General features: G+C 40.3%; 1 protein-coding gene across 2 annotated transcripts in view; it reads right to left on the bottom strand.

Annotated features, from left to right (window-relative positions):
* MMEL1 (membrane metallo-endopeptidase-like 1) overlaps nucleotides 1–9,728 on the bottom strand; it is a 29,154-nt gene extending 19,426 nt beyond the window's left edge. The window contains exons 1-4 of one of the 2 annotated variants that reach the window (XM_009582171.1): nucleotides 9,679–9,728; nucleotides 9,379–9,542; nucleotides 1,132–1,191; nucleotides 120–281 (exon numbers count right to left, since the gene is read on the bottom strand). In XM_009582171.1, coding sequence (XP_009580466.1) covers nucleotides 120–281; nucleotides 1,132–1,191; nucleotides 9,379–9,542; nucleotides 9,679–9,728 — 436 coding nt within the window. Of the gene's footprint in view, nucleotides 1–119; nucleotides 282–1,131; nucleotides 1,192–9,378; nucleotides 9,543–9,678 lie in introns of those variants that run through there. The other variant, XM_009582179.1, reaches the window with a different exon arrangement.
* Nucleotides 9,729–12,991: the final 3,263 nt, after the last annotated feature.

Below are 12,991 nucleotides of genomic sequence, written 5' to 3'. Positions count from 1 at the left end.
GAGAAAAAAATCACAATCAACGCTTCTCTGGAAGTTTGTTTCTCTGTATAATGTGCAGTAAATAACATCTGAAACTAAACACAAGTGCATAACCAAGGATAGAGTAGCCTCATTCCTACCTTTTAGGATGATCTCCAGCTCGTCTCTCAGGATGTCAAAAATGCTGTATCTGGAGCTAGTTTCTGGGATAACATGTCGGTTCAGCCAGCCCCCGCAGGCATACTGGTAGAAATCCTTGCAAGGGTCAGCTGTTGGGTCCATATTCTGAATTATTCTAGCAGCTAGGTATCAAAATTGGAGAGTTGAATTCCACAGACTGCCCAGTAATCTCTGGGACTACCAAAGACTGTCAAGAAGCTGCTGGGCAAGAAGGCACCTTGCTTATGCTGCTTATAGTGCATAAGACTAATTTTCATGTATTATGACTCAAAGGATCCTATTTTCTGCTTAAAAATGCAACAAAGCATCTGACAGCAGAATTTGCACTGCAATTGTACTCCTTTAGAGGGAGGCTCTGAATGGCAGAATAATTCTCCCACAGCACAGTGCCTTACAGGCACGAGCGTGCTGCCCAGTGCTCTACCTGGGCCCCTAGCTTAGGCACCTACCTATGAAGTCAGTGTTTCCAGGGGGCAATTGGGAACATCTGTGCTGGAGTCTTACCTCTCTTGAGGTGTACAAGTAGATGCAAAAATAAGAAGGTGAATAGCCCCATGTGTAGAATGCATTCTCTTGGAGAGAAAATTCGGTGTAAGGGGATTCTTATTATACTTCATAGATACAGACTGTGTTGGTCAATCCACATCTAGTGGCTCAGGCCAGAGCTAAAGAACTGTTGACCACACTGGCAATTTTACTGTATACTTCCTTATGAATGATACTCCTGGTGACAAAGAAAGTATACAATGGAGAAGATTAGGGGTTTTTTGATCAGTGTTTACACATGGAACTGTATTTGAGGACAGCTGTACTTGCTGCCTTTGACAGTAATAGCAATGTATGTCTAGCTCAAGGGGAAATCTCATTCCTTTTCAACTTCTTCAGTCTTAAAGCCTGAACTATTGTCTATTCAGGTTCAGTAGAACCAACAACATCACCTCTGCGATAATCATTCATAGTAACAATCATTACCTGCTCTAACACATCCAGGTGTGGTACATACGTTGCCTGAATTGGTGCCATAGTGAGTGCCTGCAGGGAGAGGAATAAGAAAGCAGAGAGAATTAGTTGTTTTGGAAAGAAATTGCTACCAATGTCACTCTCCAGCAGCCCAACCTCAGTGACAGCTCTGTTTAGTTTTAGAGCAAGCGAGTGAGTATTAGTGCCAGTAAAAGATTTCTTCACAGTTGTCATTAGGTATCTTTTCACTGCAGATTTATGAGGAAAATTTATCGGAAGCAGTATTACAACAGTCTTGACAGTGAGTTTTAACTCTCCTGGAAGGAGAATAAGACCATTTTTTTTTTTTACCTGCTAGCTGTCTCTACAGTCTTTCTGACACATACTGAAAGTATAAGATCCCTTTCTAGACAATCTACTAAGATGCTTTGAGCATCCGAGCTCTTTCATGATCTTCAAAGTCACCATGACTGAGAGGTTTAAACAGGGCGCAAAAAGTCCATAGCTGGATTACTGCTTTCACACTGTTTTGAGTCAAAGAGCAAATTTGAAGAAATTATTTTTACTTCTCTAAGGGGTGGGGCGCGGGGGAAGCGAGTAACAGACCTGTGTTTGGTCAAAATTTCAGATATGCCCTTAAGGTTATTCCTTGCTGTTCAGCAGAGAGGTTGCTCCCTAATCAGTCATGTTTAGGGCTGATGAAATTGTGTATAATGGACACTGTGGACCTATGTTCAAGTTTGCATTCTGCCTTTGAGATGAGCCTGGAAAAGTCCTGTGAAGTCATCATCAGTCATGTCAATGCATCCCAGTACTCCAAGTAGCAGATCTGAGTAAGGGTAGTACAAACTGTGCTAAGAGCTAATGGTGTACTAACATCAGCTGTTTCAGTTGTGACATGAGACACCTCTCTCCAGTAAAATATGAATTTTGTTCCATTAAGACCTTGGCTCAGTCCTGTTGATCACTTTCCTCAGTAGTCTGAAAGCAATCAAACTTAGGAATTCTGGGGACCTTCATGACTCGCTGGTTTCAGCCTGCAAAGAAGGAGTGATGAGTGATTTGACAAGGAGTTTGAGAGGGAGCACAGGCAATGAAACCTTAGCAGAAGCATTTTCCTGTGACTTCTGAAATAGAAGAAAATCATGTGTGCCTCTACATGTGGAAATGGGTCTGTATGCTCATTCCGCAGAAGCTGGGAAGTGTTATTCTTGGCTATTAATATTCTATTTTTGTCCCTTTAGTCTTGGTTTGTGAAATTCTTCCAGTGAAGAAAATCCACAAAAAGCCTATGCACTTCCAATGCATCAGTGATGAGCAGAAACTGAAACTGGAACAGTCCCTAGCTCTTACTGCTTAGTGCTCTACACTAAATATACTGCTATGAGTTTGATGGCAATGATTACAGAGGAACTTGATGAGAATTCAGAGCCATAAGTTCTGCTGCAGACTTACACTGAAGCCTTTGTACATGAACACATAACTTTTTATGCTGAATGCTAAAGTGAAGGTGTTTGTGATGCTGGTCATGTCACTCTCTGGTGTGCTGTTCACTGTAGAACTGGAATGGAAGGTATCTAAGCACCCCAGCCTGATGAGTGGCCTTGGCCCTGGACACAAGAAAATTAATTCTGCTGTTTTAATTTCTCATATGTGAAACTGGACTAGCTTAGTATCTACTTATGTTAGACAACTACTTGGTTCCACACTGGAAAACAAAAACTTGAAACCCTTACTTTCTAACAGGATTAGCCATGTTTTTAAACTTTTTTTTTTTGATCCTTACACTAGGATGTTTGCAGAAAAGAGCTACTAAAAAAACTCCTTCCAATGAAAACAAGTGTTTTACATGAGAGCAAACAAGATTACAGTAATTCAGATAGAAATAAAACAGTAGGGAAGAAAAGAGGGCTTTGAAGTTCATCAGTGGAAGCAACATAAAAAGCCCCCACTGTGATTGCGAATGTAACATTCAGGGTTCAGCCGAGTGCTGTCGTGCTGCGTGGGAGTAGATCTGCATTACAATAACTGCATGCCTTATTATGGTTTACTCTCTAGCAATCTGAACATGGGATGAACAAAATACATGTAACAATGTGAAGCTTCACATAGAGAGGTTTAGCTTTTTCATTTTTTCTTTTTTTGTTTGTACAGGATGAAGCTAAGCCCCATTTTTGGAGTTTCCCAAACTCTCTAATAATTCAAAAAAAACCCCAAAACCCAAAGAAAGTCACGTACACACACACACAAAAACCAAAACAAAACCCATGCCCAAAAAACCCCAACAACCCCAAACAAACAACAACAAAAAAACAACCTAAAAGCTCAGGGTATTTCCAAGGAAAAAAAAAAAAATCCTTTTGGGGGAAAAGAAACTAGTAGTTCAAAGGCATACGGAAATTTTCCATAAAGGAGAAATAGCAATGGGCAAGGTGAGAAAGAGATAACTGTACTGCAAGTATGCTGTATTTCTCTCATTGTTTCTCAGGGACCAGGCAGGACTCAAATGAAGCCTTTTTTTTTTTTTTTTTAATCAAAGCTTCTCTCTTTAATATAACCTGACAATGTCTAACTTCAGTTTCCGGAACCCAACTGCTTTCAACAAGATTCTAACTCCCCACATTCAAAAAAGCCCTTGTGATTGTGAAAATGTAATTGAGCTGTACAAGCAGGGAAGCCAAATCTGTTTTGAAACCTTGGTTGCATGCTCAGTGCTCTGAAACTCTGCCACAAAAACAGATAATTAGAAATAGCTGGTGAGTGGCTCACAGTTTACTTCTAAAAGTGGCTCCTTTGTTTTTCTATCAATTATCTCTCTTATGCCTCAGTACCATTCCTGACAAAGAACCAAGCCAACCTGACTCTGTATGAGATATGACCAACACTGCACTGTTTTACTTCACAATATATTTGTTGGGTCTTTGCTCAGTTGACTGAGGCTCTGTCTACTGCACCTCTTGAACTTCAAATAACTAGAAACAAATGTAAAATGCACCTTCTAAAGTCTCAGCTAGACAACTCTATGCACTTCATTTTCTCAAACTACTTTGCTAAAAAACAATGGCCCAAGTTTTCAGTATAAATATAGGTATTTCTCTATTTATTTTTCTTCCCTGGTTAAATATTGCTGACAGATTGAGCTATAATGACATAGAGACTTTGACATCCATGGCAAGTACAGACATGGAAGGGACAACTCGGGTTAATGTTCTACGAAGCCTAGAAGATGAAACAAAACAAATTTCTAGCAGGATTTAGATGGATGTGATCGAAATTTCTGTAAAAAATATGTAAAATCGTAAATAAAATGTAAATAAAAAAATCGTAAATAAAATGTAAAATATGTAAAATCGTAGGTGGGACACGGGCTCATGTTTGGCAATAACGTAAGGCATGAAGACAGTGATTTGTAGCAGAGGAAAAGTGGCTCAGATTGTTCACCTCTGAATTCCATGTTCCTCCTGCTGCACAGAAAGTAAATGCATCAGTGGAAGGGTTTGTGGGGAATCAATACTTGTTTCCTCCTATCAAACCTTACCTCCCACTTGTCTTCTCCCACAGCCAAGGTCATCTAGGATCTAGCTTCTTACAACATTTTTTCTTTTTTAAAATGAATCACTCCATTTTCCCACCTCTTTCTTCTGAGATACCCTTCCTTGGGTATACCTTTTAAAACTATCGAAGAGGGATGTCAAAAGAACAGAAATGGGCCAGAAAGATTTCATCACCAGAACTACTTTGTGCAGTACTAAGTTCTTTCACGGCTCGCAAAATTCAGGACCTCTGCAGTATTACCCTTGCATTTCTTTTATTAAGAAGGTCATACTCTTGCTCTGTTGATAGTCTTATAAGTAGAAAAGAACCACTGAACTCTCTGCAGAGTGAAGGCTTTCCTCACTTTCAGTCTGAGAGCACCATTTGATAATTGATAAGGGAAGGTAAGCTTTACTGGAGCTAAATAAAATGACCTTAGCTGTGGGACTACTCCAGGTGGAAGAAATTGAGGGAAAATAAGGACTCTAGACACTACTTCAGAGGTCAACTGCTCACCTGAAAAATGGCAGAGCTGGGACATGCTTCAGACCCCACTGGATTCACTGTAGAGAATTCTATTGTCTTAATTTGAACTGTACAAGAAGCCACTGAACAGTATTACAATTACTGGCAAGCAGCAGGATATAAGAATAACTTCTGAGATATGTAGAGCACTCTTCAACAGTTCATCTTTTGAATGACAATTTTTTAAAATACAAGTTGCTTTTCACAGCCTTATTGAAGTTCCTTTTTAGACAACAAAAGCAAAGCAAATAATTCTGTATAGCAGAAGCACAGTTTGTGTTTAATGTTTTCCCACTGTGCGTTTTGAGGACCGCAGATGGCTGGGGATGGCACACATTGGAACAATTAGATCCACAGTTGTCATCAGGCAGTGAAGTGTGAGCTTTACCTTTCAGCACCTTATCTATTTCTGATACAGATCTCATCTGCAGAAGTGCTGTCAGCACTGCAGACTGCCTTTGTTGCTGTTGTAACAATGAATTGTTTGCAACAAATAACGTAATTTAGCTCTTCTTCCTCCGAGAGGGCTGTCTATAACCAAATGTCGGTGTCTTCAAATGGACTCCATAACACAAGTGTTTGGTTTTTATTACACCTTTCTTATGATTTCTTACCTATAGTTTATTGTTAAGCATGGCTGAGACAGAATTTCATGTGAGAATCAATAAACTGAGTATTTGCCCACTTTTGCAGCCCTATATGGCCTGTCACTCCACATTCACGCTTTACATTCATGTAGCTCCATCTGAGTAGAATTGAGGAGAGTCTTGCCACCCAAATATCATTTCATCATGACTTTTGTGTTAGCTGCCACTTCTTTAAATTCTCCACCTCCTTTGAATAGATGCCTTATTAATGAACATTCAGGCAGTCAAAGAATGACTAGGCATCAGTCTAGGAGACAAGCCAGATCTTAGCCACAACCTTTCCTTAGTGTGCCAGTGACCAGTTTAGATATTGCCCCCAGTCAGCAGGTTCTTGCGAATCTATTATTCAAGTGCACATTAATCGCATTCACAGCATAGGAAATGCAGGAGCATAACATGGCTTTTTGAAACCTGCTCCCAGAACAAGGTGCTTCTTAGTCCAAGTGTTGTATTTCTCTTTGTTTATTTGTTTGTGGCCTGCCTAAAAGGATAGAGCATAGGTGCATAAGCATGCCCTCCAGCTTTATAACAGCCTGTATAATAGATGTGAATAATGACAACCTGTGGGGATGCAGACACACACACACACACACACACACAGAGAAATCTTACTTGTGAGAAACGCTACAAACTTGGAAGCCAAAAAGTGAATAAAATATCGATTAAACTAATAATATGACTTTTGAGCAGTCAGGTCCAGCAATTAGGCGAGAATGGAAGTTGTTTTTAACTAAGTTGTCTGGAGAAGTCACTGGCTGTGACTTGATGTGTCAGCTACAGTAAGTGTTGAAATGTTCTTCAGACTGTAACCTTTCCAACAAGTGATGAGACTTGGAGTTTAGTAAATATTTGTAGAACATAGCTGAGAAAGAGCTGTGAAAAGGCTGCAAAGATGTACGTGTGGGTGTGATGGAAAGATTGAGAGCATGGTGTATTCAGATTCAAAAACAAATTACTTCAGTTCTGTCTGCTTCCCTTTCTATGATCACCCAAATATTACTCTGCTATTCTTACTATATTTTCTTTTACCTTATTTAGACAAGGTTTTATGGGCATGAAAACTTCTTTGGATGTCAAAAATCCCCAAACTGCTTCTAGAAGTATATAAATGCATTGCTGTGAGAGCTTCAGTGTTTTTGTTGTCTGGGTATATAGATTAAAAAAATCAGTCAGTATTAACATGTATTACAGGCATTATTGCTATAACCAGAGGCCTGTTTCATGCACCACAATGCTCTTCTGCAAGCTATATACAAGCAGGATAAAAATATACTCCCTGAACCACAAAGCCTATATATGCCTTCATATATAAAAAAAGAGAGAACGTAAGGCAGGACAGGTAATCCTTTTAATTTTCCATTAGCTAAACAGAATTACTTTTTAGAAGCCTGTCTGTGTACTGTCATTCTGATAAAGGTTGTACAAAGATGAAGTGGCGAATCTGAATCTGCTTTTAGTAAACAATCCAGCGTCTCATACGCATTTCAAAATTAACATTTGAGTGAAATTAGAAATAAAAGAATCCCAAGAATAACGTTCTTGGTTCTATCAAAAGAATGCTGCTCAGCCACATTTTCTTCCTGTTGCTGTGTAGGATTTATATTTATGTTACACAGCTTTAAGCAATATGCGCTTTTCACTTGGTAAGTCTAAGAGAGATTTCAGCCTTTTGCCTGAGCACTAGGTATGGGCCTAGATGTAACACCAAAACAGAACCAAGCGGAGTATTTGGACAAAACTTTTCAAGCCAAAAAATGTTCCAGTTCTGCAGGACTGGTTCTGGTTGCACTGAAGAGCTCTTGCTTTGTCAGTGTTAGACCCAAATAATGCATAGAGGCACCCATCTAGAAGATGGTTTAGACTGAAGTTCCTGCTGCTCAGTTGCTACCTGTGAATTACCTAAAGCTCTTGGCTACTCTAGTGTATGCCTACATCTCGGTGTCTCCTATTGCAGTAGTTCAACTATGTACACTTAAACGTGAAGTGAGAGAGGGAGAAACTGACTCTAGGTCAGTGTTGAAAACACTCCTTTAAAGCAGGAGAAAACAGCCGGGAGGAGCTGCACGCTGTACAGGACAAGCAGCTTATCAGCTCTGCAATCATTTTGTACTCACGGTTTGCTCAGGAATGTCTGAATCTGGGAAACATTTCCAATGAAAGTTTAATTGCTGATACGAGCCTGCAAAATATTTAGATTTTGGAACTGCTTTCTCACGGATAAGCCTCTCATCAAAAAAATGTAATAGTTAGCACTTGCTTTACATGCAGACTCTTCCCATGGATTTGGACGAGACACCAACATTTGGCCAAATATTATTAATGCCTGAATTCTGATTTGCCTGAACCCAAGAAGCAAGATGCAGATCAGATTTCTCAAATCCTTTATGCATGCAAGCAACAAAATTCTGCATAGCTCAGTATTTTGATACAGAAACTCCTACCCTAGGACCTAGCTCTGGGGAGTTTTTTTCCTTCTGTCTCCTGAGCTAATAGAATAACTATAAGTAACTTTCTGATGAGTATTATGAATACTGAATACTCAGAGATTTCCTCTGACACTGGAACAAATGCTGGTAATATTCAATTGCTGGTAGCAAAAGGAGTAAACAATAAAAAGGCTTTTCTCATGAATTATTACTCAGAATTGTGCAGTGTTGTACTTACAAGTGCGGAAGAAAGAAGTTCGCTGCAGGCAGGGGATGCAGAGACAACAATGTAAGGAGAAAACAATGCCTTGCTTCAGTTTTGCTATTCATACTACTTGGTTGTATTCTCTAGTGTTTTAGCAAAGCTCTGAATCCCAGAGGCATTCATGGAAATGACAAACATGAGGCTGGTGCTGCTACCAGTTGTGTTGATTGCTTCACAAAATTCTTAAATAGGACTTTGCATTTGGTGTGCTAGTGGAAAAACTTAGTTTTGAGAGTAAGCAAGCTCTGCAGTTAACATATTTAGGCAAAGCACCTCAAAGTAATATGCCTCATTGTCAGGTTCCTGGCACGGCATTTGCATGAAAGTCACCGAACAAAATCTCACCTAGAGATCAAATTCCATGATGTAATAATAAAAAAGTCTCCCTTTCCTCAGCAGCACACTGCCTTTTTTTTTTTTTTAAAAAAAAAAAAAAGCTTTCACATTGTAATAAGCAATCTCCCCTTTAGATCTGCTAAGCAGCTGTTGCTTTATAACTCCTGGCAATAATGAATCTTGACTCAGGCTTCTATAAAATAAAGAAATGTCAAGCTTTACACACAGACGCACACATTCCCCTTTAAAATAGTGCAATGTTTTTTTACCTTTGTCAAAACAATGCGGAATTCAATAAAATGCATAGAATTAATTAAAAACATAGAATATTATACCACATAATTTAAAAATGAAGTAAAATCCAACATAATCCTCTCTGTGCATGAGCTTGGAACAAGGCAGAGATAGCCAAGTCCCTCAGAGGTGACCTTACTGTCTCCCTGTATTTTTGTTTTCGTTTAACTCTGCAAAAAGACTTGTATGTTGTTTGCAGAGGGAAGAGGAGAATTATTCACAGGTTCCTTACCTCTGCTGCTGGCATACAGGATCACCAGGGCGACCACTGCACAAGTCATGAGGAGCAGCAAGACAGCCAGACCGATTGCCACAAAGCTCCAGGATTTCTTCCCAGATTTTGTTGATTTTTCCACAATATCCATTTGACTTTCTGATTTCCCCATTATTGTGACTCTAAATTGAGGAGGGGAGGGTAAAAAAGAATTAACAGCACAGGTAAATCAATATAGGGAGAAATGCATGACAAATCAGGGAAAAAAAGAAGCAGAATAAAAGCAAAGATAGAGAAAGAAAACTTCCAAATTATTACATGTATTTGTCCATTTGATTGTCCACAGATTTGCCAACCTCATTTTCCATCTCCTGTGCCTACCAGATTGTCTGACTCAGGGTGTGCTGCTGGGGGGCTGTTCTGGACCACACTACGCTAGGCTTTCAGTGGTGCAGTGTCATAACTTCAGGAGCCTGCTTTGGGGAAGTATGGAAAAGTCTCATGACCAGGTTGGGCAACTCCTTTCTCCCAAACAGGGAAGGAGGGGGAAAACTGCCTCCTTCCACTCCCCAATTCCAAAGTGTCTTGCTGTTTTGAAGAATTTTCCTCTTTTTCCTCTGTGGGTATGAGTAAGTCTGCAGAGCTCTGTTAACAAGAGTAGAATCCAAAAAGATATCCTTCCAGGTGCGAGTGCCTTTGAGCTGTGTTGGCTCTGTCCTTAGCACAGATGAAGGGTTTGGAAAGTAGAAGGCTCCTAGAACTCGTGTCGGCTCCTAGGTCTGCAGGAGTTTGTGACCTCCAGCTTCTCAGTCTCCTCAGAGCCATACTCAAACTTCGGAGCTCAGCCGTGTGCAGTTCCCAGCTCCAGGCAAATGCTCCTGAGCAGCAGCAGGAGGAGGGGTTGCATCACAGCAGCAGACAGCGCTGCGCGCTGGGAGCCTGCAAGCAGCACAAGCTCCGCTCTGCTGCAGCCTCTCGTAAGCTTCCTCTAGCTTTCCTGAAATCTGCCGCCAGGTTATTTGGCTGCTGTGCTCAGAGGAGGAGTGTGAAGTCAGAGAGGTGCAAATCTATTGAAACCCTCTGGCTCTGAGAGTGCTGGCAGCTTTTGGGTGCAATACATGGGAACAGCTTGTCTGAAAACACACCGATTTATAGATTGTTGCAGGCTGTGCACAGAATTCTTTTACGCTACTGCTTGGATATCTGTGTGGTAACAACTGCAAAAGACAGTAAAAGCAAGGGCAGGATAGGCATGTGATTTCCCTTGGTTTTTATTTTACTCTTTTTCCAGAACTGACTTTGGAATGAGGGAGAAGCAGGTTGGGTTTGGGTTCCCCCCCCCCGCAGGCTGGTTTACTGAGCTAGTGTAACTCACTGCCAAAGTTCACACTACATAAATTTTAAGGCTGGTGCCTCTCTCTCAACCTGAGTGCTTCACCAGCACTCCAAGTTTTGTGTGTATTCAGGAGGAAGTGCTGAGGGCCCAGCAGGGATTTCTTTGCGACAGTCCTGTTTACTGGGAACATACACGCAGAACGTTCCAAGAATGTGAACACAGACCTGTTTCCGTGAAACAGGTAGGAAACAATGAATGCTGGTTCCTTCTGCCAGGAGTCTAAGCCTCCTCTTCTAGTCAGTACTCTGCCTCAAAACCCCTATGCGAATTTACCTTTTTTCAGAGTCATGTTATCTTATCTTAGGCTTCTGTCAAGTGGGAAGGCAGCTATTCTCATCCCACCATCTGAAGAGGAGTATAAGAACACAAAGATCTGAAAGAAATTGATGCAGTTGCAGATCCTGGGTGTCCATATGTGAAAACTAGCTACAGAAGGGAAGGTTGCTTATAAGGACAAAGCTATACATTTAATGATGAGTTAAGCGATCTCTTATTTCTGTTTGCAGGGAGTACTACATCTAACAAAAGATTAGTTTCCTGTGAATCTTCCTTATTGCTGAACAGTTTTATTGTTACCTTACGACGTAGCTGGCTCTGAGGAAGGTCCACTTAGTTAAGGTCCATAATACTGCAACAGACAAGCGCCTCAAGGGCTTTATTCCTACTGCTTTCCTTGCATGCCTATTGTAGCCATTGTGACTGATGTTGTGCCTAACATGACCACGTTAGGCTAGGAATGCTATGAGTGATTCAGACTGCTACTCACGGTGCAGACCCTAGCCTCCCATGTAATCAAGAGACTTACAAAGTCCTAAGTAACATCTGTAAGAAATGATTTGAGCATGGCCCAAAGCAACTTAATTAAGGTCATGCATGAGCACAAAGAATGTAGATCTCTTATGTCCCCAGAAAATTAAGATTCCCTCAAAAAGCATTAAGCTAATCATAAAGAAAAAATGCTTTTACTTTTTTTCTTTTTTTTTTTTTTTAATTTTGGGTGGAAGTGGGACCTATATCAAGAATCTTTTCCTGTATCTCTAATGGCTTCGCTTCCTTGTAGAGCTGAGGAAAAGGTGTACTGATTCCAATAGGAAGTACAAGGAACTTTGGGTGTAGCAATGGCATTGGCTTGCATTTTCTAAAGGTTATGTTAGGCCAATCTGAACATTAGACTGGAAAGTCAGTAGTGACATAATTTTGCATCTCTTTTACTCTTGCAGTTTAGCTCTGAAACAAACTGCTTAGTATTTGTAATGAAAATACTTCCATTGTCACTTCTCAGGCAGGTATCAGTGACAAATGGTTTAGGTAGTGCTGAGTCTGTTTGAGTTAGAGAATGTCAGAAAAGGGAGAAAATGGATTAGTAAGTTTATCACGGTCCTGCAGGTCCTATTTTAATTTTTTTTTTTTTTACCTGTTTTTCTACACTAAGGCAGCATCTGGGTGAGCAATAGCAGTGCACAACCCAAAGCAGTCATCCAGAAGTTTGCAACTGTTGCAGAGAAGTAAAGGAAGTGCCTGACTATTAATACCATTTTCTATTGGGAAAAGTTGTTTTTATCCTCTTAAGTTTCAAATTTAGACTGATTGGCAAACACAGCATAAAATTTAAGTGTCTTAGGTATATACATATTGTCTTTTCCAGGCAAGGATAACCAAGTCAATAGGAAGCCAACAGGATGTGCCTGACAGTGAGGCAGAGCCAATACAGCTCTGAACACAATCAGAACGGCCCGTGGGCTTAGGAGCAATTGTTGCAACTAATGAACATCCCATCAGTGTGTGCTTTCAGACAATTAAATTATACAGAATATACAGAAAGCAGATCCCATGTGCTGGACCTAAAGAAGCTGAAACTAGTTGTTGTTCTTAAGGTATTGGTGAAATAAACCACTGAGCACTTTTGCTGATGAAATACACTGGGAAAATTTGATGTGGATATTCCTGAAGAGAATCCTTTTGTGCCTTTTAACTCAGAAGGAAATATTTTTTTTCTTTTACTTGATGCATTTGTTGGCAAATTCCCCCACTAAGGAGGGGCAAGCAGAGCTAATATTAAAGGGAGTCAAAGGAGCTGTAATTATGTATGTGAGAGCAGAATTATGCCCTTAGTATAGTCATGCTGAGGGTGGGAAGACTTGAATATTTTGTAAAGGACTTTTATGGGTGTGAGAGGATCTTGTGACATGATACATTTCTGGTTTGTGCTGAAGTTTGTGAGGGGAGACGTGAGCT

Source organism: Fulmarus glacialis, unplaced genomic scaffold (genome assembly GCF_000690835.1).
Source record: "Fulmarus glacialis isolate BGI_N327 unplaced genomic scaffold, ASM69083v1 scaffold6720, whole genome shotgun sequence".
NCBI classification, from domain to species: domain Eukaryota; kingdom Metazoa; phylum Chordata; class Aves; order Procellariiformes; family Procellariidae; genus Fulmarus; species Fulmarus glacialis.
This window is presented reverse-complemented; position numbering and strand designations above follow the sequence as displayed.